Consider the following 27064-nt stretch of genomic DNA (forward strand, 5'->3'; position numbering starts at 1 on the left):
AAACATCAGATATTATATTCTCCAATTAATCTCACCTTTATAAATGCCTTTGTTTTATTGCAAATAAGTTGGCTTTTCTGAAACAGAAGAAAGTAGAAAACAGTATGCACTCATTTCTCTCCTCTACCTTCAGTTATCTACTTTGAAAAAGTAAACAGCTTCTGAACACAAAGTTTCCTAGGAAGCTCCTCTTGAATCCTTAATTTCTTGAAAACAACATCACTTGTTTAAAAAATGAACAAACAAAACAAACAAGGAAACAACAACAACCAGAAAAACCTCACTGTTTTCTTGCCTGGAGACACTAAAACTTTCATTAAAATAAGAGAAATCAGCCCTGAAGGCAGCTTATTTCTTCTTCCTCTGTCTTCTTCAGTTTTGATGCTGGATTTCCTAAAGTTCTCACTAGCAGTCTCACTTTCTGCATGGCTGAAGAGAATTAACAGAGGTAGAATTTTTTTAAACAGCTGCCATCATCTGCTTTTCTCTCCTTCTCTCAGTCTGGGCTGGGAGTATCTCCTGCTCCCTTACATTGATCTCCTTCCACCCCTGTCAACCTCCTGTGGTTACTAAATACATCTGAGAGTAGCCCATGAGCGTGACATCTTCTGCATCTGCCTATCTTCCTCAAGTGACCCTCAAACCTGAGAGCACATCACAATTGTTCCTGGAGTATTTAAAACTGTACATCCCCAAATCCATTCCAGAACCATGGAATCTGATATCCAGGGTTGAGGTCCCTGTGTCAATATTTTTTAAAAACAACCCACCATTGTTCTAACCTCACCTTCCTGGCAGCAAACACTGGTCAGATCCAAAAACCTGTGTTACTGCTTACATGTCTTTTAATCCTCCCCTGCTAGTCGCTGCCATTGCAGTGTTGTCAACCTCACTCCTTGAAGACTAAACCTCAGCCCTGCCTCCAGCCCCTCATCAGGAATCTAATACGTTTGCCAAACCTCAGGTCTTGCCCCAAATGGACATTTCCCAGCCATGAAACTTAGATTTTCAAAATTAACTACATTTGTGATCAATGTCCCCAGTTTACCAACTGATCAAGGTACTACTGATAACTTACCAAAAATCCAAACTTGCCATGCCCCTGGGCAGGAGCCATGATTCAATCAGCAGCCTCTACAGTCAGCCTCTGAAGCCAAGTATCTTCTCAGTCTCCTTCTTGGCTTTGGAGACTAGATCTCTCCCTATTATCCACCCTTTCAATATTCAGCCAGCTTCAACATTATCCATGCTCTGCTTTAATTGTTTGATCTTCCTCCTTTTTGCAGAGTTCGGGGGAACCTTGTACCTCCAAAACACTAAAGAATTATTCCCATTTCTGATCCTACACTTCAGGGAGACAGTAGAGATATAAATAGGCATTGCCCTAGACACCTTTTCCCCAAACTGAAAATTAAAATTTGAACATTTTTCCCCACAGAGCATTCAGCATAAGGTAGATTGGCCATTGGCAATTTGATTATTTTCATCATCATAATGATTGGATTAGTCAACCAAATTGAGAGCTTGGAGATCAAATATATAGCAACTGATCCAAATTTTATTCAAGATTTAGCACAAAGGATGTATATAGAAGGTATTCTCAGCTTTTAATCTGCCGTGACTAAATCACACCATAGGAGATTTTCATACAGATGCTGGCATAATGAGATGGGAATTATTCTGTAGCCAAGAAGCCTCAGTTTTTGTTCCCCCACAGATATGTCGATTTAACAGTGAAATGTGAACCAAAAGTCGTTTATGAGAATTCCAGAATTCAGTTAAGAAGTTTCATACCTCAGGTGAACACAAAGCCAAGGACAGCTGCACTGAAATGGACATGAAGGTCAAGTTCATTTTATCCTCCATCAACTCCTTCCCCAACACAGCACAGCTCAGCACAAATCTTGACTCACTACTTCTTCCTTGGAAGGAAAAAGAAGGATGAAACATGCATCCAGTGTCCCAGCTTTTCCAAGAGCTGCTTAAGGGACTAGTTTCTGTCTCACCTCATGTGGATAAGTGATGGAACTGGTATTGTTTGGATGCCTGAGAGATACTGAGGACAAAGAGAATTGGATAAAGCTTGCTATGGCCAGCAGGGCTTGATACAATTGGGAGAAAGTGCACAATTCAAGGCTTCTCCCTAAGGATGGAAATAAAAAAGTGCAGCATGCTTCCAACATTCTGTTTTAAGAGCTTCCCCAGCAACGGGTATATGTCTTGCATGAATGAGGAGCTGGTGAGCCAGCACAATTTGCATGGTCTGTGGCTGCAGAGAACAAGGTATAGTTGGGTGACTTGTTGTGGTAGGATCAGAGAATGTGCAGCGCCACATACAGACACCAGAGAGAGCAAAAAATTAGACACCACTGAAAAAGAAACTTGCAAGGTTCTAATTGCTCTTGAACAGTCAATGAATCTCATACTAAATCAAAAAGGAAATTAAAAAATATCTTGAAGCAAATGAAAAAAAAAAAAACACAACAGCAACATACCAAATCTTATGGGATAGAGAAAAAGAAGTGCTAAGTGGAATAACCTAGAAGAAAAGGATAAATCCCTAGAAACTTACAATCTACTAAGACTGAATCATAAAGAAATACAAAATCTGAACAGATCATTTACTAGTAAGAAGATTGAATCAGTAACCAAAGACCTCCCAACAAAAAAACCATGACTCACTGGTTTTACTGGTGAATTCTACCAAATATTTAAAGATGAGTTAATACTAATCTTTTTCAGACTCTTCCAAAAATTGGAAAAGAAGGAACACTCACTTTGATACCAAAGCCAGACAAAGTCACCACAAGAAAAGAAAACTACAGTCCTGATAATATACCCCTGATAATATAAATGCCCAAATCCTTAAGCAAAATACTAGCAAACCAAATTCGATGGAAAATTAAAAGGATTATACACCATCACCAAGTGAGATTCATCTCTGGGATGCAAGGATGTTTCAATATATAAAAATCAATCAATTTGATACATCACATTAATGGAATGAAGGCTAAAAACAACAGAATCTTCTCAACAGATTCAGAAAAAGTTTTTGACAAAATTCAACACTCTTTCATCATAAAAGACACTCATCAAAATAGGGATAGAAGGAAATTACCTAAATCTAATAAAGGTCATACAAGAAAAGTCCAGAGTAAATATCATACTCAATGATGAAAAAGTAAACGCTTTTCCTCTAAGATCAGGAACAAAACAAGGATGCCCCCTCTCACCACTCTTTTTCAACTTAGTACTGGAAGTCCTAGCCAGAGCAATTAAGCAAGAAAAAAAAATACAATATATCCAAACAAGAAAGGAAGAAGTAAAATTATCTGTTCACAGGTGGCAATATCTTATATATAGAAAACCATAAATTCCACAAAAAAAACCTGTTGGAAATAATAAAATAATTCAACAAAGTTACAGGATACAAAATCCACATAGAAAGATCACTTGTGTTTCTATACACTAATCATCCAGAAAGGAAATTAAGAAAACAGTCCTATTTACAACAGCAGTAAAAAGAATAAAGTACTTAGGAATAAACTTAATCAAGGAGGTAAAAGACACAGTGAAAATAATAAAACATTACTGACTGAATTTAAAGACAAATAAATGGAAAGACATCTCATGTTCATGGATTTGAAGACTTAATATTGTTAAAATATAATAATGTAATATAATAATGTCCATACTACTGAAAATGATCTATAGATTCATCACAATCTATCAAAATCCCAATGATTTTAAAAGAAAAAACAATCCTAAAATTCATATGGAATAACAAAGGACCCCAAATAGCCAAAACAATCTTGAGAAAGAGAACAAAGCCTCATGCTTCCTGATTTCAAAATATATTACAAAGCTACAGCAATCAGTACCAGTATAGTACCAGCATAAAAATAGACATACAGACCAATGAAACAGAATAGAAAGGTCACAAATAAGCCCACACATATATGGTCAAATTATCTTTGACAAGGATGTCAGAACTACACAACGGGGAAACAATATAGTCTCTTCAACAAATGGTGTTGGTAAAACTAGATATTCAGATGCAGAACAAAATTGGACCTTTACGTTACATCATACACAAGAAATAAACTCAAAATGAATTAAAGACTTAAACATAAGACCTGAAATCATAAAACCCCTAGAAGAAAACACAAAAGGAAAGCTTCATAACATTGGTCTTCACAATGATTTCCTGGATTTGAAAACAAAAGCACAGGCAACAGAAGCAAAAATCAACAAGTGGCAGTATATCTCATTGAAAACTTTCTATACAGCAAAGGAAACAACAGAAAACAACAGAATGAAAAGGCAACCTAAAGAATGGAAGCAAATATTTGCAAACCATATATCTAATAAGGGGTTAATATCCAAAATATATAAGGAGCTCCTACAAAACTCAATAGCAAAATAAACCGAATAAAGAGTGGGCAAAAGACTCAAATAGATATTGCTCAAAAAAAAAAAAAGGCATACAAATGGCTAAAGGGCATTGCTCAACACAGTAATCATCAGGGAAATGCAAATCAAAATCATAATTGCCATTACCAAAAAAACAGAACATTATAAATGTTGGTGAGGATGTGGGGAAATTGGAACCCTTGTGTGCTGTTGTTTGGAATGCAAAATGGTGTAGTCAGTACAGAAAACAGTATGAAGGCTCCCTAAAGGCATAAGAAATAGAACTACCATATGATCTAGCAATCCAATTTCTTGGTATTTATCCCAAAGAATTGAAGTCAAGATCTCTAAAAGATACACACTCCTATGTTCGTTGCAGCATTATTCACAATATCTAAGAGGTGGAAACAAACTAAATGTTCATTGACAGATGAATAGATAAAGAAAATGTGGTGTATATATACAGTGGAATATTATTCAGTCATTAAAAGAAGGAAATCCTATCATAGGCAACAACATGGTTGCACCTTGAGGACATTATGCTAAATGAAATAAGCCAGTCATAGGAGGACAACTCCTGCAGGATTTCACTTATATGAAGCATCTAAAATATTCAAACTCGGAGTCAAAAAGTACAATGGTTCTCAGAGGCTGGGAGAGAAAAAATGGGGAGTTACTGTTCAGTGGGTATAGAGTTTCAGTCATGCAACTTGAAAGAGTTCAAGAGAGCTTCAGTACAATACTGTGCTTATAGTTAAAAATACTGTTCCATATATTTAAAAAATTGTTAAGAGAGTCTATCCCATGTTACATATTCTTTATCACAATTAGAAAAGTACATTCAAATTCTAGAATACATTGAGTTGTGCCAACTGTTAAGAGGGTAACAGTCTATTTTTTGCTTTTAATTTAGTGTAAACCAAGGACTTTCCATTCAACTGAACTTTGATTATTTTAATACATATTATACAGATGTATTAAATATTTATGAAGGTGTGGGTTCAAGCAAGATTTTAAGAGGTAAGTTAAAACAAATACACAGTCCATTATCAAAATGAAAATATGTGGAAAACTTTTTGGAGTGATGCACTTTCCCTTTGATTTTTTTTTTTTTTTGAGGTTGTATATCTGGCTTTATTTTCTTCCAGATATGTAGCAATATGATTTGTGAAATAACCCATTCTCTTATCGATGCAAGAGGATTTTTTTTATTGGAGTGTAATAGCTTTACAATGTTGTGTTAGTTTCTGCTGTACAACAAAGTGAATCAGCTATATGTATGCATATATCCCCTCCTTCTTGGACCTCCCTCCCATCCACCACCATCCCACCCATCTAGGTGATCACAGAGAACTGAACTGAGCTCCCTGTGCTATACTGAAGGTTCCCACTAGCTATCTATTTTACACATGGTAGTGTATTTATGTCAAACCTAATCTCCCAATTCATCCTGCCCTCTCCTTCCCCTCCATGTCCACACATCTATTCTGTACATCTGTGTCTCTATTCCTGTCCTGGAAGTAAGTTCATCTGTACTATTTTTTTAGATTCCACATATATGTATTAATATATGATATTTGTTTTTCTCTTTCTGACTTACTTCACTCTGGATGACAGACTGTAAGTCCATCCACATCTCTGCAAATGACCTAATTTTGTTCCTTTATACAGCTGAGTAATATTCCACTGTATATATGTACCACATCTTCTTTATCCATTCATCTGTCGATGGACACATCTAGGTTGTTTCCATGACCTGGCTATTGCAAATAGTGCTGCAAGGAACACTGGGGTCCATGTGTCATTTTGAATTATGTATTTCTCAGGGTATATGCCCAGTAGTGGGATTGCTGTGTCATATGGTAGCTCTAATTTTAGTTTTTTAAGGAACCTCCATACTATTCTCCACAGTGGCTGTATCAATTTACATTCCCACAAACAGTGTAATAGGGTTCCCTTTTCTCCACACCCTCTCCAGCATTTATTGTTTGTAGATTTTTTGATGATGGCCATTCTGACCACTGGGAGTTGATACTTCATTGTAGTTTTGATTTGCGTTTCTCTAATATTTAGTGATGTTGAGCATCTTTTCATGTGCCTCTTTGACAATCTGTATGTCTTCTTTGGAGAAATGTCTATTTAGGTCTTACACCCATTTTTTGATTTTGAACTGAATATGAGCTTGTACTTTAAGTTACTGAAAGAAAAAAGAAAAACTGGACCTGATTATAAAAATTAATAATTTAGTGCTCTGTGTAATCAAACTTCTTAGTAATAAAGGATGTACTATTTCACATGATTCTCTTCTAATTGCTGTTTTAAATATCATGTGGAATTCTACTGTACTGTAAGTGTTGCTCCCCATTCAGCAAAATTCAAACAAACCCTAAAAACAGCTATTTTTTCTTCAACAATGAATCTCTTTTTTTTTCTACTTTTATTATGCACTCTGCTTCTCAGTCTCTTGAAGGACTATTACTAATAAAGTTGGTAAAACAATGAGTAGATCAGGATGTAGTCTCACTAAATGAAAAGTGTGGATGGTATTGTTATTTTGTAGCCGTTTGTCATTATGGACATAGACACCGATGGGAGCTGAGAAAGGGCAGGGAATGCTCTAATAATACGTGTGTGACCACCCCACTTTATTCCATCTAGTCCCCAAATGAATAGACCTATTCATGGTAGCCAACAAAAGTAGGAGTGAAATTCCAGGAGGAAATAAAATAAGGATGAAGAAAAGAATGTGGCAGCGGAGTCCAGGGAATAACTAGTTTTCCTCACACTTTTGAGGAATAGTCAATAGTCATCTTAGCAGAGTTAAGATAAGGTTACAAGTGACATCTCTTATTAACATGTATATAAAGCTGCATTTATTTTAATAATTTTGGATTTTAAATTGCACTTGTGAATAATGAAAAATAGATCCTACAGAATAAATGTTTTGATTGACTCATTGATTTGAGAAATATTTAAGCATATGATAATAAGTCCTTTTTATTGGGTGTTTTTAATATGACACACATCATACTGAGTGCTCTATGTGGATATCCTTATTTAATATTTTCAACAAATCTACAAAGTATGCATTACAGGAGAAGAAAATGAGATCTAAGAAGTTAAATGACCACAAGTCCACAAAGCTAGTTAGTGTTGGAGATAGAAACCAGACCCAGACCCTCCGACTTCAAACACAATGCATTTATTCATTGTGCTTTAAAAGCCCCAAGTACAAGTATAATCACGAGTATACATAAAACAGATGAACTCATGGTAAGTTACATTTGGCTTAAATAAATGGACCAGCCATTTCATAATCTACTTATTTCTGTAGTTGATAAATCTAGTTCCTTAAAATTATGTCAACATAAATATTTACAAAGGTGGACAAATAAGCCAGTTCATATAAATTTCTCCAAGGGCTAATGTGATATTAATAATAAATTTTAGCATACTTTGATCACTTGCAATATGCAAAGTAGTGTTCTCAGCACTTTAACTCAAAAAAAAAAAAATTCTCCCCTAAACCATATTACACAGGTGCTATTACAATCTTTATTTTACAGATAAAAACTAAATTCATAGAGGTTAACTGCCCAAAAATGATAGGTGTAAATTACCCTCATGTTCCCTTCTCTTCAGATACCATTTGCCTGAATGCTATTTTAACTTATTTTCACATGCTTAGATCATCAGAAATACATCACTAAATCTTAGAATCATTATATATAGTGATGTCAATAATGCATACATAATTATCATAAAAATGCAATAAACGGGGGCTTCCCTGGTGGCGCAAGTGGTTGAGAGTCCGCCTGCCGATGCAGGGGATACGGGTTCGTGCCCCGGTCTGGGAGGATCCCATATGCCACGGAGCGGCTGGGCCCGTGAGCCATGGCCGCTGAGCCTGCGCGTCCGGAGCCTGCGCGTCTGGAGCCTGTGCTCCGCAACGGGGGAGGCCACAACAGTGAGAGGCCCGCATACCGCAAAAAAAAAAAAAAAAAAAAAAAAAAAAAAAAAAAAAAAAATGCAATAAACGAAATATACAAATAGAAAAGCATCTGATAAAATGAATTTAATCATTTCCAGCTTTTTTTTTTTTTTTTTTTTTTTGCGGTATGCGGGCCTCTCACTGTTGTGGCCTCTCCCGTTGCGGAGCACAGGCTCCGGGCGCGCAGGCTCAGCGGCCATGGCTCACGGGCCCAGCCGCTCCACGGCACGTGGGATCTTCCCGGACCGGGGCACGAACCTGTGTCCCCTGCATCGGCAGGCGGACTCCCAACCACTGCACCACCAGGGAAGCCCTAAGAAAATGAATTTAAATTATAACAAATAGGTAGTTGTTTAATTTTTAAGGTCTTTTTGAAATATAAATGTATTTCAAAGTTTTTTAAATTAAATATTTTAATTTAACTTGAAAAATATGAGAAATGGCATTAGCTGTTAAAATTACATTTTAAATTTAAAAATAATACCTTTTTTAAAGATATGTAAAAATGTCTTACCTCCAGCATCTAACCCATGCCTGATATATTATAAAAATTTAGTATTTGTTGATTTAAATTTAAACCAGCAAGTTTATATATCATGGTATCATAGTAGTTAATTAATGGAGATCAATAGCATTTCTTATAACTCTAAAGTTATTTTGTTTTGTAACAATGTTGATACTTTCTTGATTCAAAATCCTATCTTTTTTTCTAAATATTTTATCGTTTCTTATTGTGAGAGATGTGTACACAATTACTTTTATTAAATTATATTTCAGAATAAAGATAATTATCTTTATCATGTGGAAAATATATAGATATTTTAATTAAATCAAGGAAAATAAGATTATGTAAAGGAATTATAAGAAAATAAAAGTATCCAGTACCATAAAATAGCTTTTATATACTTGATTGGGGTAAGTTAGTATGAACAAATTTTAAAGGCATTTTTCAGTCATTTTTATATACAGTCATGATGTAAAAGTTCTCTGACTGGTAAAAAATTTCAGAGGAAGGTGAGCATTTCATACAGATAGATGATATAGAATGCAATAGAGTCTTTTCCAAATAAGTGTGGAAATCAGGGTAAATCAGAATAGATTAACAGAATAGTAGTCAAAAATGTTTTCTTTAAACTGAGTGATGATGGTAAAATATTCAATTCATTGGTGGTAATAATTAACAGTACTGGGTATGGAAGTGGCTCCATTAATGCTTTATTCAAAAAATACATAGATATATTTATGTATCCTCAAAGAAAGACAACAAAAACAGCCTGTATGAGCATGCTGAAACCAATTACAAGTTGACAAGCCAGGAAAATTCATTTCTGTGTGTGTAGTTGTTAACACCATTCTTTATATCCAAAATGCTTAGCTGTTCTTCTGTTCCCAAAGGACTGTTAATAGCATATCCCCAATATTGGAGCTTAGCAGTTTAAGGACATGTTTTTAAAACTGAATCACACAAAAGTGGGCATAGATATAGATGAAGTTATGTAATAAACATAGTGGATCTTCCTGAATTGTCAACTTATCCTACAACAAAAATAATTGTATTGTGGACACAGAATTAAATAATATATACAAACATTTTTCACAGTAAAGCACTTTTATTAAAATGTGTGCTTTTATTAGAACACTTTCATGTAGTGTTAGAAGTACCCACTCATTCACTTCTGTTGATAGGGGTATGTTATATGGAAAAGTTTAACAAGCACTGGCTTAAGGTGTTAGACTTCCCAGAGGCTCTTGAAGATTCCTCAGTGATAGTGCCTGGAAAAATTAAGAACTATTTCCTCAGTATTCCCATGGCATTTTTCTCATATCTATCAATTCCAAAGTATTTTTTTTATAATTCATTAACCTGAACTTTTCTAACAGACTAAGAGGGGAACTTGGTTATTTCTTCTCCAGCATTTAGCACCATACCAAATTAATAGTGAGCACTCAATACAATGTGTTGTCTATTTTAGAAATCCTTTATACCTCACAAAGAAGCTAATCTAATTGTAGAATTTCTTCTCTTATGAATAGGATAAAATAAATAGTTTTGAGCTAGATCTGTTGAATTATACTCTGTAGAAAGTCTGTTATCCTTGCCCATTGTCCTCATCCCAAATTCCTCTGAATTTTATTTATGCTTCCCAACTTTCCTCTTTTGCAAAACTTATTCACCAGAGCCTTTATTGTTAGAAGACAAATGAGTTAATTCACACAAGTGTGGCTGCTTGGCAACTTTAATATCCGTAGCAATATTGTTTTTCAGTAAAAGGCACTGGATTTTCTTAAGGAATTATTGCCTAAAAGTTTCTTGTGTCAGGTAGAGAAAAATCCAGGCTTTAGAAATTATTAGGAAATTGTTTTTTTTTCTTTCAACTCCTGCCCTGACTCTTTTATGTAGGCAAACTCTATTGATATATTTACTCACATCTTAATTCATGCATGCAAAAATTGATTAAAAGTTTCCCATGCTCTGACACAATGGCAGAGGCTCAGAAAGCGTTAAGTATAGTCTCTGCGTTTTCAGGGCTTACAATCCAGTTGAGAAGGTCAAGGAATAATAGCTAGCATTCACTGAGCACTTACTATATACCAGTCACTCTATCATGTGGAAATTACTTATTTACTCACAAATGTTTATGGAAGGTGTTATACCAAAACAGAGGAAACTGAAGCACTGAGAAGTCTCATAATACATGGAGCCAGAAATGAATCTCATGCTGACTCTGGAGCCTCTGTTTTTAACCACTGTCTTCTACTACCTTTGTTGATGCATAAGCTAATATTCTCTCCGCTGCATCTGTGGCTCTGGGACTCTTTCTAGTCACAACTTTAAGAATCTGATAAAAGATTTACAAAGCCTCAATAGATAAAAATGTTCTACACCATTTCTAGAAATTTATGTGTAACTCTGAAGCGTATTAGTGAATCTCAGGACATAAACCCCAGACTAGCTACACTAGTGCAATAACATTAGACAACATGGGAATCCACCACATCACAACAATGAAGGGTGCCATTGAACCAGTAGCCACATTCAGATCCTACCAGAAGCCATGCACCCCCCCCAAAAAAAAACTCCATTGCTATAGAAAAGAAAGAAAGAGAGGCAGATAGGTTTGAAACAAAGTTTCTAGAATATTCACATGCTTTAAGCAACTAGACATTTATGGACTACAAAGATTTTAAATATGACAACCATTTGGGTTACACAGTTACATATGCTTGTAGAAGGAATCTAAATAACCAATGTAGTCCTTTATGAGAAAATACTGAAAGAATGAAATACAACTTTATTGGGGAAAAGAGTAAGATATAAATCAATGCTTATTCATGGTTTTCTTTCCATTAGATTTTACTGAAATTATCATGCATGTAATCACATTTTTTCACTAATTTCTACATGATAAACACAGAATTTTTCAATAGTTTATGAAAGTATCTTTCTTCAGAACTCAATAATTAACAGTGGTGCTTTGTCTCCAATCTGCAAGTGTGATACCTTTCATAAACTTGAATCTGATACCCAGTTCAAACTGTCGAACTAAAATGCTAAGCCATTGCTTCTTATCCTTTTTTTTTCATTATCACTCCCACTAAGAAACTTTTAGGCCTTTACTTCCCTAATTTCTCCCCATGAAATTTTAATATTTCAGATATTCTCTATACTTGTTTATGTACTGTATGGCTATCTTGGGCTTTATAAATTTAAAAACTAAGAATTTTTCTGTCCCTGAAAACAAATTTTTACCATGTAGGAGGCAATATCACCCTTTTGAGAATGTATGTGCTAAATAATAAATTTCTATAAAAGTAAATTTTATATAACAATGCTTTTTTTGTAAAGCATCATGTGAGTACTTCTTATTTCTCAAGCAGTATATTAACCCTTGAAAATAAAAAATCTAGAAAGATAATATCTTTTGTAGCTAGAATTAAAATGGAAAAGAGATAAGATCAATATCTGTAGAAACAATCCTTAAATTGTCTAGGATTATTTTGAGGTCCTACAGCTATATGGGTAGAAAGCCAAAGAAATACCCTTATTTCTACTATTGTGATCGAGTTTAGCCTCTGTTAGTGTGGCATGGGAAATACCTGATAGAATCAAACTCATGTTTTGTTTTATAACTGTTTAACTTGTATGTTTCTTAGAGGAATTTTTTCCATAAAAGAATGGATCTTTTTTTATATGTGTTTACAGTGTATGTAACTAACAATTAAAAATGAAAATATAATTTATCAAACCACATATATGTAATAATTTGAAACATTATTATTATAGGACAAGAGATATTTATTTTAAATAAATTAATTATAGGACTAATGCTTTTAGTTAACAGTAGGATCAGATAAAAAGATTGATAGATCAATAGATTGATTGATGAATGGATAGATGATGGATGGACAAATCAATAGATAAGTGAATAGATATATATGTACATATAACAGTCATTCATTTTCTTTTGTAGCTTCTCTCTGGTCAAATAATCCTGGCACAATTAGGATTTTTTCCAATCAAGTTACTGCCACTTTTCTTATACAATCTGCTGAAAATGATTATATTGGCTTTAATGCGACATACACTGCATTTAACAGCAAAGTGCTTAATAGTAAGTACTGTTTATTCCTTAGCCTTTGAATCTTCAGGTGCTTTAATACTGTAATGGAATTTTAAAAGTAGCAGGACCTAATATTTTAGAACAGGGTCATTATCTGTTTCATTATGCAAGTTCTTTAATGAGTATCTCTTAAGTATACTTTTCTCCATTTGATACTTGCAAAGAAATGAGAAATTAGAAAATAGCTCACATTCTTGAAAACAATCAAATAATCAATTTGAAAAAAATTATAAATCAATAGGAAAATTAAACTTTTATATACTGCAAGTATTCAAAGTTTTAAAAATTAGCATAAAACTAATTCTGAGAATGTTCCACATCAACCTAATTTTGACCAGAGTATTAAATTTAGTAAATAAATAGGGGGAGCAAAAAATTTGAGACAAAGTTTATGTGGGTAAGCCAACAGAGGTAAGATATAAAAATTAAAGAACAATAAGAACAAGATGCTTGTCTTTGCTGAAGCCCTAATGGAGTATAAGAAACATAAGAACACAGTTGGCAACAAAATGATGTGTTTTTTTTTTAACTAAATGGAATTAAACAGTTAAAATGAATTTAAAAAATGATTTTGTGCATGCAACTTAATTATAAACTGTGTGAGTTTATGTTATTTTCAATTCAATCTATTATAATTAATCATATTGTTGACTACATTTGAAATATTTTATTATTTTTTTAAATTTACAGATTATGAGAAAATCAACTGTAATTTTGAAGATGGCTTTTGTTTCTGGATCCAGGATCTAAATGATGACAATGAATGGGAAAGGATTCAGGGAAGCACCTTTCCTCCCTCTACTGGTCCAAATTTTGACCACACTTTTGGCAATGATTCAGGTATAATTCATATTTAATTCATAAACTAAAAGAAAAGTGTCATGTGCTGTTCTACAGTTCAAAGTGAGCAGTATTAAATGTAAGACAGTCTTTTCAGATTTTCTTTTTTTTTTTGATCATGGACTAATAAATGAATTTAAATGAAAATGGTAATCAAGTAGGCAAGTAAGAGTATTTCAAGAAATATATTTTTTACCCTATATATTCATGAAATATTGAAAAGTACACAGAGGCTGTTAGAGACAAAGAAACTTGGGTTGTCACCCTAGATTTGCCACTTATTATTAACTAAGGGGACTTGTGGGAGGTAAATAACTGTTCTGAACTTTGGTCTACTCTGCCTTAATTTCCATTTTCTGATTGTTCATTGCTAGTGTATAGAAATACAATTGATTTTGTATGTTGATCTTGTACCCTGCAGCCTTGCTGAAACTGTTTATTAACTCTATTAGTTTTTTAAGAATTCTTTAGAATTTTTAATAGGTCAAGATCATACCATTTTGAAATACAGATAAAAAGGCAGGTTTACTTCTTCTGATAAGCTTTCTTAGTCCGTCAGGGCTGCCATAACTAAATACCACAGACTGGTTATCCTAAACAATCAATATTTATTTTTCACAGTTCTGGAGACTGGAAGTCTGAGGTCAGGGTGAGAGTATGGTATGATTCCGATGAGAGTCCTCCTTTGGTTCACGGACACCAGCCTCCTTACTGTACCCTCACATAACAGAGAGAGAGAACATAAGAGAGAGCTCTCTCCTGTCTCTTCTTATAAGATCACTTATATTGACACTATCATAAGGGCTCCACATTCATGACCTAATTACATCCCAAAGGACCTATCTCCAATATCATCACATTGGGGTTTATGATTTCAGTGGGGGTGGGGGGGGACAACCATTCAATCCATAGCAGAAAAACTATGGAAGAGCTGATTCTAAAGCATGGTCCCAAGGGAAAAGTGGTGTTTTGTAGGTATATTTTTCACATGAGTGGGATATTAGAACTGGATTTCAGGTGGAGACATTAATATTGAGGCAATAAAATTTGAGAAGACCAGAAATTATTGGGAATTATCAGGAGATAAGGAACTCATAGTGAGAAGACCAACCATGTAAACCTTGGAAGCATGTATTCATAATACTAAATACAATCTAATTACAAATCTAGAAGTAATATGGATCTTACAAAGTAAGGAAAAGGACAGAATAGAAATTCATCCATGTAGATAATTTTCTTAGACAAAATCTATCCTTTAGTATCTCTTTTTACAAATGAGAATTCAATTCAATTCAAAGAACACATATTAAAACCACTCTCTAACCAGGTATGGGTCTAGGCATTGAGGACACAGATCACATCACCATTTCTACAAAGTCTTCTGGAACCTCCAAGTTAAAATCTTCCTTTCCGTTAAACACTAAAGCACCTCTTTTGTTTTTCCTATCACATGGCCTTATATCTGCTTACTTATTTGTTTCTTTCCAACACAGTGTCCTCTTCAGAAACAAGAACGTTGTCTTTTTCATCTTTGAATTGCTAGCGTATTCTCAGTGCCTGAATCTAACTAACATGTAAAATTATTTTTAAATACATGAATGAATGTCTACAACTTTTACTCAGTAAGTCATTTCTAAATAAGTGATTGACTACATGAAATTGCTTATAACATAGTAATAGCCTGAGCACATGTGCATTGTAATTTATTATTAATAGCCCCTTATATTACAAAGATCAATATCCTTGTTTTTATAACCTGAAAAGTAAATGACTTGAGTTAATGTCAATTGTGAATGACATCTAGTAAGAGTACATTAAAAAGTTATTTTTTTCATGGTAGAAATGTATCTGAGTAATCCTGATTCCTTAGAAAATACATCCCCAGAATAATAAAATACAGTTCATCATACTACTGCAAATTGAAAGTATTTCTTAATAAAATGTGACTAATTTTAAGCTATTTCCCTACGAAATCATTGAAAGTTCTTCTCAATGTGTTTATTCACTCCTTTATTTAAGAAGTATTTTTTGAATGCAGGCCTTTTTCAAGGCCTCAGAATGTATCTGTGAATATAAAAGAGATTTTCTCCTCTCGTGGAACACATATCTTAGCAAAGAAAAACAGAAAAAAAGCAATATGCATGACAAGTCATTACATTTTGGGGGTCTGTTTAATGTGAATGAGTACTCTGGGAAAATACAGAGCTTAGTAAGTTCAGTGAGGAGGGCAGGTGTTAAGGTGCTTTTGCAAATTAAAATAGAGTCATCAGTTCAGGTCTCATTGAAACAATAAGTGACATTTGAATCAAAACTTCCAAGAAATGGAAGGAATTAGCCATATAGATTATTTCAGACAGAGGAAACAAGCAGAGTAAAGGCTCTAAAGGGAGCATGCCTGACCTGCTTGAAGAAAGGCCAGGAAACCAGGATGGCTGAAATGGAATCAATAGGGACAGTAGCACCTAGATAATAACAGGTCTTCCATGGTTTTGGCTTTTTCCCCAATGAAATTAGGAGCTATTGAAGTTTAAGTGTAGGAATGAGAGAGTTCACACTGACTGGTAGAATATTTTATGGCAGGGCAAGGTGTTGTCAGAGAGACCAGTGAAAGGCTACCACCTAATCCAGAAAAGAGGCCATGGAACTCTCAGATATATATATATATATATAACTCTGAGAAGAGGTCAGATTCTGGATATAATCTGAAAGTAAAGTTAACAGGATCCTGCTAAACTAGTTACTATTGTGGACCTATAGACAAAAAAAGGTGCACTGCATAGATGGCCAATCTCATTAGACCTGCATGCTTAATACTGAAAATTATGACATGCATCATCTCATACATAATTTATCTCTTTTGAATAAGTGATTTCCAGAACCTGATCCTCTATGGATAAATTAGTATTCTCCACACCTGAAGACTAACCCCAAGTGATAATCACCCAACCCTCTAAAGAATCCTGACCTAAAACAGTCAAATAATTTGACCAATTTTTTTTCTTAACTGTAATAAAAAAAATGTCTCTACCACACTTGGACAAGGATAGTTAGAGGAAAGTGCAGAAAGCATTTATATCTACTGACTATGGCAGATAGCTTTTACATAGCTGAAATCTTTGATGTTCAAATTATCATTTTCTCCTTTTATGTCATCATAATAAGAGATAAAAATAATTCCACTGATATTTGAAGACTATAAGTACGTTACAGGAGAAAAATGGTTTCAGCTTGCCAACAGATTAAATAACGAAAGAAATAAAATGAAACTGACCAAAGTGAAAGAGGTTGAATGTCAGGTGGAGGTTTTAAATAGTTGGGTTGGAAATGGAGTCTCAGGAGAAAGTCGTGTAGCAGGAGTTATTTAAAATGAGATGAGTTAGAGCAGTTCAGAACCCACCAGAGGCAGCAGTGTAATGAGAACGGATGAGAGGCCTTAATAGGTCCTTTCCAACTCTCAAACCAGTGATTTCATAACCTACCAGTCATTTCCCCGCAAGGGGCATTTTTCTTCCAGCCTGCTTTTTTATGTGTCAGAACATTCTGCCTCTGAGATGGAAGGGAATTAAATCTCTCCCGCTGTTCCTCTTACCCATGCAGGATTTTTTGGTTTTTTACCTTCACTTTAAATGACAGGAAAGTCTATATGAAACAGATAAACTTTGAATTAACATTGCTTTAGGGAAGAACATCTAAGTCCCTTAAATTTCTGAGTCCTTCTGAAGAAGTTTCTCCTAGTGGAGCACCGGCTCCTGAATCTCTGTTTTGTCAATGCTCAGTTTCTCTGTACTTCTCAGAAACAAAGGGAATTGGTGGAGATGGTGACCCTGATGCAGGGCAGCATCTTAGTGTGCTCAGCAGTGGTCCGTTTTTTTCAGAACGTTCAGGGAAAATGAGGTTAGTAACATGTGAAAACTTAAGAAATGGAGGAGTCACAAAAGAGCTAGTGGAGCCAAAGAAAGCATTTTTTGTTGGCCTTTCTCAGTGAAATCATAATTGTTCTCACATCTGGGGGCTATCATAGTGTAGTAGTAAAGATCATTAAAATAGAGACCCTGAAATCATAGCTAGGTTTAAATTTGAGCTCTGCCATTTAGACAAGTTATCTATCTACTATCTCAGTTCCTTCATCTGGAAAGTGGGTCGATGATAATAGAACCTGACTTTGGAGGCATGTTATGAACATTAAATTAGTATGTTAGAAAAAAACTTAGGAAAATAACTGGCATATGAAAAAATGTTTTATAAATGTTAGGTATTAAAACTACTTTCTTTTCATACCACAGATGTATTCAACAGAAACAAATTAGCTGTGATATTTTTCTAAATACTACTGTTCAGTTTTCAAAAGTATATTAAGTCTTTTGGATATCTGCATTTTATTTAGCTTATAAACTTATTCTAAAATAAGTAGAATTTTAGTGTTTCAAAGTAAAATTGTCCTTATTTCCTTACCTTTCCTGTGATGTTGAATTTCAGAAAATAATATTACTCTAATATTGATAGAATTTGACTGAATTTGCACCATTCTACAATCTAAACATTTCAATATTTATCTACCAGTTGCAATTAACTTTATATGCACCCACAAACTCACAAAGTGATTTATATAAGCTTGTTTTCTTCTTGAGAGGGACCTCCAAGTTTCCAGAAGGTTCTGCCATCTCTGCAGTTTCTGCTGTCTCTACATCAGCATCAGCACATGTCCAGCACTTCTTTTTATTTGGACTGTTGGAGGCAGAGGTTAAGTTCAGTTCATAGAGAAATAAGCAGAAAAAGGGATAGGTAGAAGTTGTAAGAGAAACCATATGGCTCACAGCGAAGGCTCACTGAATGCTTAAATTACAAAATATTCTGGGTTTGAAGCTGACTCTGCGATTAATTCCAAGAGCTCTCAAAGATATTTCAAGAAAGCTGATGGATTTTAAAAGAAATTATCATTTAACCATATAATTCCCCATATGGTTATGGAAAATATCTATTTAATCATTTATTTTGTGCAGTACTTTAATAAATTTAAAAATTAAAAAAGCCAGTTGAATGAGTGTAACAAGAATATATTAAACAGTATTCAGCTAATCCGTATAGAGAACTCAAAAATGTACCTTGTCTTTCTTTTTTCCAAATTTCTAGCAAGTTTTAAAAGTCACATGTGACCATAAATACAATACACAAGGAATACATTATGTGACATCAGGGAAGTAGAAATGCAACTGAGAATTCCAAAGGAGGGGTTTTATCTAGTTGGAAAGACCAAGAAGGGTTTTCTGAAGGAGATGTTAATTTGATTTAAATGACCTCAAAAAATTTGTAGGATATTGACAGGTACAATTGTAAGGAGAATTAAAAGGACAGGAAAACAGAAAAAAAGACCCCAAAAGTTATAAAATTTCTCAGTGATGGAAAAATTAAATAATCTAATTTTGTAGAAGTGCTGCATGTCAATATTAATACATGAATTTTAAGAACTATGGCTAGAAAAGGATAGTGAAGTCATAACACAGAGGCCTCAAACATCACAGTGAATTTTTTATTTTAGTAGGAAACAAAGCGATGGTGAAAGATGTTGAATAGGGACAGATTAGATTGTACAGAAGGAAGTATTATTAAACAATGATGTAAGTGATGAAGAATTCTCACGGGGAGTCAGAGTACTACGAGACACACTTGGAAATAGATCGTGACTATTATGCAATGACTTAAGTCTTAGTCCCAAGTTTTATGATGTTCCTACTCCTCCACCTGGTGAAATACTCCAGCAGAAATATTGTGTGGACTTCTAGTTTCCATACTCTGAGTTGGTTCTGAGTAGAACCAACTGGATGTACAACTATTGAGAACTTATCAGATGAAGAAGCAAATTGAAATTGCGCCACATTAAAATCATTGAAGGGAAAAAGGACTGATAATCTTGAGAAGACCAAGAGAGTCATAATAGTGGCCTTTACATATTTGTAGAGCTACCATAAATTCATCTTATCCTAATGAGCCCAGGAGGCAAAATTAGAAATGATAGGTGCACAATAACTTATTCTTAAAAAAGAAATGAATTTTCTAATCATTTTGAAATGGAATGGGCTGCCTTGAAATGCAATGATTCCTGCTGCATCTGATATATGTTAAACAAAGGTCAAGTGACCCCCATAGGCAAAATGTTGTGGATGAAATTTAAGGACAGTGAGTACCTGGACTAAGTAAATTTTTATGTCAACTATAATTCTATACTTTTGAAATTCATAATTTTATGAAGAATTTCCTTCCTCTTCTAATCTGCTGACTAAAGAATTTAGCTCATTTCATAGGAATAATAATTTAGTATATCATTTTACTTTATTCCAAAATGCACAATTCTATCTGATATTTAGTGTATTGTGTTTTTTAAATTTATTTATGCAAAATTCATAAGGTATTACAGTCCACATAATTAATTTTTTATCTAAACCGTAATACAAAACTCATAACATCATGATACCTTAATTGGACTGAAACCCCCAAGTTTATTACTGTTTACTGGGTAAACAATAAATTCAAAATATTTCTAATTATAACTAATTGATTGTGAACATGGCCAAACATAAATAGGAGCATGATGTGTGTTTAAGTTATATAATTGCTGCTAACTAGAAATATTTCTGAATAGGGTAGCCATTTCAGTACTTATTCATGACAGTCAGTGGCATTTTAATTATTTCCTCTAGAACTATACTCTAAGCAACTCAAAAAGGACTTGGAGTTGGGCATTTAGAGAGTCGATTCTGGAATATGTCTTCTGTAGCTATACTACTTTTTATTGGGCTGAATAATTGAACACTAACAGCATGGCTAAAATAAGTACTCATGAAATATCACAGCACTATACAAAGTATAAGTAGTATGTTAATACTATAAAATATTAAATACACATTCATTTCTATTTTACCTTTTGTAATCTAAATCCAATGATGTGCATATATTACATTTAGTAAGATATTTGATGATGATTTCACCTTGATTAAATACTCATTCTAAATAATTTTTGCCTCATTGATCTAAATATGCATTGATATATCTATTGGCAGTTCTACTAGCATTTTTCTTTGTGTCTTGTCCTTACTCTGCATGATACAAATAAACGGGTCTGAATTTTATACATAGCATTGACTATAAAAAGTTCTATATAAAAGGTTTGGGTTCAAAGGATACCATCAGAAAAATTTTAAAATAACCCACAGAATGGGATAAACTATTTGAAAATTTTATGTTTTGATCAAATATTTGAAAATCATATTCCCTGGTGAGGGAATTTTATCCAGAATATAGAAAGAATTCTCAAAACTGAATAATAGAGACAAATAATGGCCAAAGAAGATATATATAATTTATAAATATATATAATTTATCTCCAAATATATTTGGAGAAGAAGATATATATATCTTCTTCTCCAAAGAAGGTATATGAATAGCCAATGACATAAAAGGATTCTGAACATCATTAAATTAAACATCATTAAATTATTCATTAGGTACATACAAATCAAAACTACAATTCATTACTTTTCACATCTACTAACATAGCTATAATCAAAAAAACAGACAATAACAAGGGTTAGCTCATATTCATATATTGCTGGTGGGAATGTAAAATGGTGTGGTCACTCTGGAAAACAGTCTTGTAGTTCCTTGAAAGGTTAAACATAGAGTTTAACATGATTAATACAGTTAAATACATGACCCTGTAATTCTACTCCCCGGTACATACTCAAGAGAAATGAAAATGAGCATCCTCATAAAAACAAGTTGATAACAGCATTACTCAAAATATCCAAAAAAGCAGAAACAACTTAAATGTCTTCCACCTGGTGAATGGATAAACTTTAAAATGTGATATATGCCAACAATGGAATATTATCCTGCCATAAAAGGTAATGAAGCACTAGTACATTACAACCTGGAGGAAGCTTGAAAACACTAACTAAATAAAAGAAGTCATTCACAAAAGACCATATGTTGCATGGTTTCATTTACACGAACTATTCAGAATAGGCAAGTCTACAGGTTTAAAGTAGATTAGTGGCTGCAAGAGGCTGGAAGAAGGGTGACAGGAATGGGGAGTGCTTGCAATTGGGCATGGGTTTCTTTTTGGAATTATGAAAATGTCCTAAAAAAAAAAACACTTCTGTTTGAAAGCACAAGAGATGATTGCTTTCAAATAATCACTAAATTTCAGCATTTCATAAAAAATTACATTCCAATAAAATTAAATTTATCCAATATTTCATTTGCTTTACATCATATTTGGTTTCATGATTCCTCCTTTCTGTCATAATACATGAGCTGCAGACTAAAAATAAAAAAAATTAAATCTGCCTAAGAAAACGTTCAAGAGGTCTCATCCCCAAAACTTTTCCCACCCTTCAGATGACTCGAATCATTGGCTGCAAGAATGAATTACAGACCAGAAAGCACTTTTTATGCAGTGGCTTGAGCTATTTAGAAAGATTTTATGTGGATTAGCATGTTTCCTGCTCCTCTGTGATCTGACTAGTTATCATTCAAAGGAATATGGAAGATAAGACCGTTGTAAAATCAGGTCACTTCTTATTTAGAGAAACACAGTATAGGCAATGGAATAAAAAACTGACCATGTTTGAAACACTTAACTTTGCCTTCGATTTTTTATTTAACTACTTGCCTATATCATGCATTAGTCCACCAGCATAACTTAATATCTTAATGGACTGATTGTCTCTAAAGGAGTGAATTAATCAAAACATCTAATAAATTGGAATTAAAGTGGTATTTGGACATAATAATATGATGAAACAGTCATGTGGACTCATAGTAACTCAGACTTTGATATATCCTTCCAATTCAAGGCTATTGGGAAGTCCAGAGTTGAGAAGTGATTTTCTTAAATAACAATTGGTTATGGAAGCTGTCTTCTGGCTTCCAGTCCATTGTCCTTTCCACTGTACCTAAATACATTTCCTTATATTTTCATCTTAAAGTTGTGCTTTCCTGCTTATGAATGATATAGTTCACACAACGAAAATGCTAATAGTTAAGTGAAGTAAACAATTTTTGTTGTTTTTACAGGATTTTACATTTCCACCCCGACTGGACCAGGAGGGAGACGAGAAAGAGTAGGACTTTTAAGTCTCCTTTTAGACCCCACTTTGGAACCAGTCTGCCTTAGTTTCTGGTATGTTATAGACACATGTTAAGTAACATCTTATTTAATGAGTAACGTTGCCAGGCTCAAATTTTACTAAGGTGTTGTCCCAAGTTTTAGTGTATTAGTCATTACTTTTCCAGCTGATATAGTAGCAGAATACTGAGAAACTCCTTCCTTTTCTCTAGCAACTCCCTCACCCAAGATAAAAGGGGGTATTTGAGTTTAGAAGGGATTAGAAGAACCCTAATATATATATATTCTAATGTTGTAGGAATCCATTCATTTTTGCTTGCTTCCAATCTAGGTATTATATGTATGGTGAAAATGTCTATAGCCTAAGCATTAATATCAGCAGTGATCAAAACACGGAGAAGACAATTTTCCAAAAGGAAGGAAATTATGGAGAAAATTGGAACTATGGACAAGTAACATTAAATGAAACAATGGAATTTAAGGTTGGCAAGATGCTTTATAATCATGTATTTGTATTATAAAAATGGTGGTACAATTACAGTTTATGGTGAAAAAATTAATTTACTTTCTGGGTATAGCCAAGTCACCTTACTCTCCTAATCTTCCTCCTTTATTATCTTTGAGTGCCTCTATTTTCAATTATTCATTGACTTATTAAAAACCATTAACTGAGGAACAATTTACTACATGAAAGTACTACTTATAATGAGCCATAAAAGTCATAGAAACCTTGAAGGATATTTCAGCTTTCTTCAGCAACTTTCTAGCACAAGCCAACCGTGTTTTCCTATGTCCACTGCCTAACTAGGTCTTGCAACTTTTCACATACACCACCTAGATTAGCCCTGCACTTTTCTAGGGAATCATCTTTTCCTGTTAGAACATCCACACCCACCAGAATCCATCCACCCTGCCCCACTCTGACTTAATCGCATATCTTTCCTTTAGAAACAAATCCTATGAACCTTCTCATTGGGAAGTCTCTGATCATTTATTTTACATTAGCGTGAATTAATTTTTCATATAACAGCTTCTCGTGTTCTTTTCCTAAGGGTGTTTGCAAGTAAAATGTAGGATAGGGGCTTCCCTGGTGGTGTAGTGGTTCAGAATCTGCCTGCCAAAGCAGGGGACATGGGTTCAAACCCTGATCTGGGAAGATCCCACATGCCCAGGAGCAATTAAGTCCATGCACTACAACTATGGAGCCTGCACTCTAGAGCCTGCAAGCCACAACTACTGAAGCCCACACGCCTAGAGCCTGTGTTCTGCAACAAGAGAAGCCACCGCAATGAAAAGCCCATGCATCACAAGGAAGAGTAGCCCCCGCTCGCCATAACTAGAGAAAGTCTGTGTGCAGGAATGAAGACCCAATGCAGCCCAAAATTAATTAATTAATTAATTTAAAAATGTAGGCTAATACAGGCTAATTGTTTGACCAAATTAACAATGTTTTAATCGGGTAATTTCAGACAAGAGAATATAACTTTCAGAAGATGTATATTTGGACAGACACCATCATCAGTGAAGGAAGCTTCAGTGCTTTCCTGTGACTTGATAAAAGGCAGGCGATAATCAATGACCCTCATCTGTATTCCTCCCATCTTTCTTTTTCTTTCTTCCTTTCCTTTTTCCTTATCCTCTTTCTTCTGATTCTATACTTCTGTGACGTTTTCTTCTCCACCTTTGTTTTCTGATAATTCAAGGAAGGGTAAAGGAAAATGGAACATGAAGGAACAAAGAGATGGCAGAATCAGGGAGCTAAGTATTGTAGTGACCAAATCTGGCTGAACTCACCAAGCGTTTCTTAAAAGTAATAAAACTGTATTCACTTTTTCAAAGTTAGCTCATCAGGCAGTGTGAGAGCACCGAATTCTACAGATATTTGCACCTTGGCTTTGCCACTTTGTTGTGAAATCTTGAACAAGTTACTTTAGTATCTTTGACGTTCTGCTTGTGCGTACATGAAAGGGAGAGGACAATTATTTGAAACAGTGTCTATCGTGAAGTAGGTGGAATGAATGAACAAATGAGTGAATAGATTACTGTACATTAGTGTTGGGAAAAGTAAATGAGATAATGTATACAATGTGCCTTGAACAGTAATTAGCATATCAGGTATTCAGTTTATGTCTTACCTTTCCCAGACAGAAGAGGATTCAGGAAAGTCCAGTTAAAAATATGCACTATTCTTAAGGACCTAATATGTTTCATCTGACCACTGGACATTTCTCCCAAGTCTGGGTTGGTGTCCTCTGAGCATCACCCTCACAATATATCCCACACCATCTTCCTGGGTGAACTATGGCCAGTACCAGCTGGCCCTGAACAACTATATCATACTCATATTTTCTCTTGTTTCCTTCTTCTCTCATTTAAATTATCTAATCAGTGTGTCTTCTCTTCAAGGTTGTATGCTCTAAGAAGGCAGACAGCTACCTGGATTTTTAATATTGTTGGGGAAAGAACCTAGAATAAGATTGTTCTCCCTTGCCAGATGATGTGTATATGTGACAGAGTGCAATGGAGTATGACAATATCATGAAAGAAAGAGCTAGAGACAGAAACTGTGACAATGTTGCCTAACAAAGAAAGAAGACACTAGTAAAAATTTAGACTAGTATGAGCACATAATAGGAAGCTGGGCTCAGCTGAAGGACACTGAAAAGCAATATTTCACTTTGTGATAACTTGTCCACATTTACTTGGGTATGGCAGTATTGATTCTCCAGAGAATACTGGGCCACAAGAAGAATCAATCAGAAAAGATTAAAGTGGAATTGTTTTATGTGCCTCTATGAACTACAGGTTGCTTTTAATGCGTTTAAAAACCAGTTCCTGAGTGATATAGCATTGGATGACATTAGCCTAACATATGGGATTTGCAATGTGAGTCTTTATCCAGAACCAACTTTGGTCCCAACTCCTCTGCCAGAACTTCCTAGTAAGTAACCTTAACATGTATTTTTCCTAATTAAGTTATTACTATTTTCAGGTAGATCTCTCTCTGACTTATTTTTTATTATCTTTCCCTAGTATTATTTTTTTCACTGAAAATCAAAACCTTTAAAATATAAGTAAAATGGAAACTAGTAAAGTATTACATATTATATAAAAATTCACGATGAAATTACTTTGTTATGCATGTTTATGATAATTTTACTAAATTTTCATTTTTGATAATCAAAGTGCTGATTTCTATTTTTTTTTCAACTTAATACAAACTAATGTCATATTAGCCATGTAGCATGGCCTATAGTCTTTTGGGAAGAAGCCTTAAGATTCTCATAGCCTTCTTATGAGAGTGATGTTTCTCAAGAGGAGTTTACTTAAGCCTGAAACCCACCAAGCCTATTTTCAGAATAATTTAATAATAATGATTCGGTCTGGATTTTGAATATACCTAGATCACACAAAAGTTTTTTGTCCTGTCATGGTGTCTTTGTAAGGCCTTGCAAGAGCAATGACCCGCATTTCCAATGTTCTATGGAATCTTTTATCTCAAAGGAACAAAACGGAGCCTGTATCTACCTGTGCTCTTAACTCAAATTTGAAACATGACATTCCAGAAACAAAAGGTACATTATCGACCATCTTATTATGTCAAAGGAGACAATAACTTCATACCACTTTCAGACTGTGGGATCTGACCAAAATAAACAAACAAGCGAAATGTGTGTGTGTGTGTGTAATGACAAATGATATGAAACATCCATTACCTATTGCCCCTCTATTGGGATGTTTTCACTACATTGTAGTTTTGATGCAAAAACATCCCTTTTGTTTTTGGATTATGGTGGTAGGAAGCTCATCTAGCTGTACAGCTTTGCTTGTGTTGAACCTCATAGATGTTTTTGTTTTATCATGAAACACAGCAGTTTTTCCATTTCCCCTTTTGTGCCAAGCACACTTGAAATTCTGCTCATATTCACATCAGCAAATCAGTTGGCAACCTATCCAAATTTGATTTTACTTCAAAAATTATATATTTGTATGCTTCTAATCTTTAAGTTAAACAAAAACTGACTTTTCAGATGAGTGTCTTTAATAACTCAAAAGCTTTAAAGACAAATGACT

The 27064-nt window shown here is 34.3% G+C and overlaps 1 protein-coding gene across 1 annotated transcript in view; it reads left to right on the forward strand.

Annotated features, from left to right (window-relative positions):
- The window catches only part of TMPRSS15 (transmembrane serine protease 15), a 146495-nt gene that overhangs the window by 37008 nt on the left and 82423 nt on the right, over nt 1–27064 (forward strand). The window contains exons 8-13 of the mRNA XM_060099785.1: nt 5327–5433; nt 12877–13017; nt 13717–13866; nt 22939–23044; nt 23322–23472; nt 25796–25931. Of these exons, the coding sequence (XP_059955768.1) occupies nt 5327–5433; nt 12877–13017; nt 13717–13866; nt 22939–23044; nt 23322–23472; nt 25796–25931 (791 nt within the window). The remainder of the gene's footprint in view (nt 1–5326; nt 5434–12876; nt 13018–13716; nt 13867–22938; nt 23045–23321; nt 23473–25795; nt 25932–27064) is intronic.

The sequence above is a fragment of the Mesoplodon densirostris genome, chromosome 5 (genome assembly GCF_025265405.1).
Source record: "Mesoplodon densirostris isolate mMesDen1 chromosome 5, mMesDen1 primary haplotype, whole genome shotgun sequence".
Taxonomy (NCBI): Eukaryota; Metazoa; Chordata; class Mammalia; order Artiodactyla; family Ziphiidae; genus Mesoplodon; species Mesoplodon densirostris.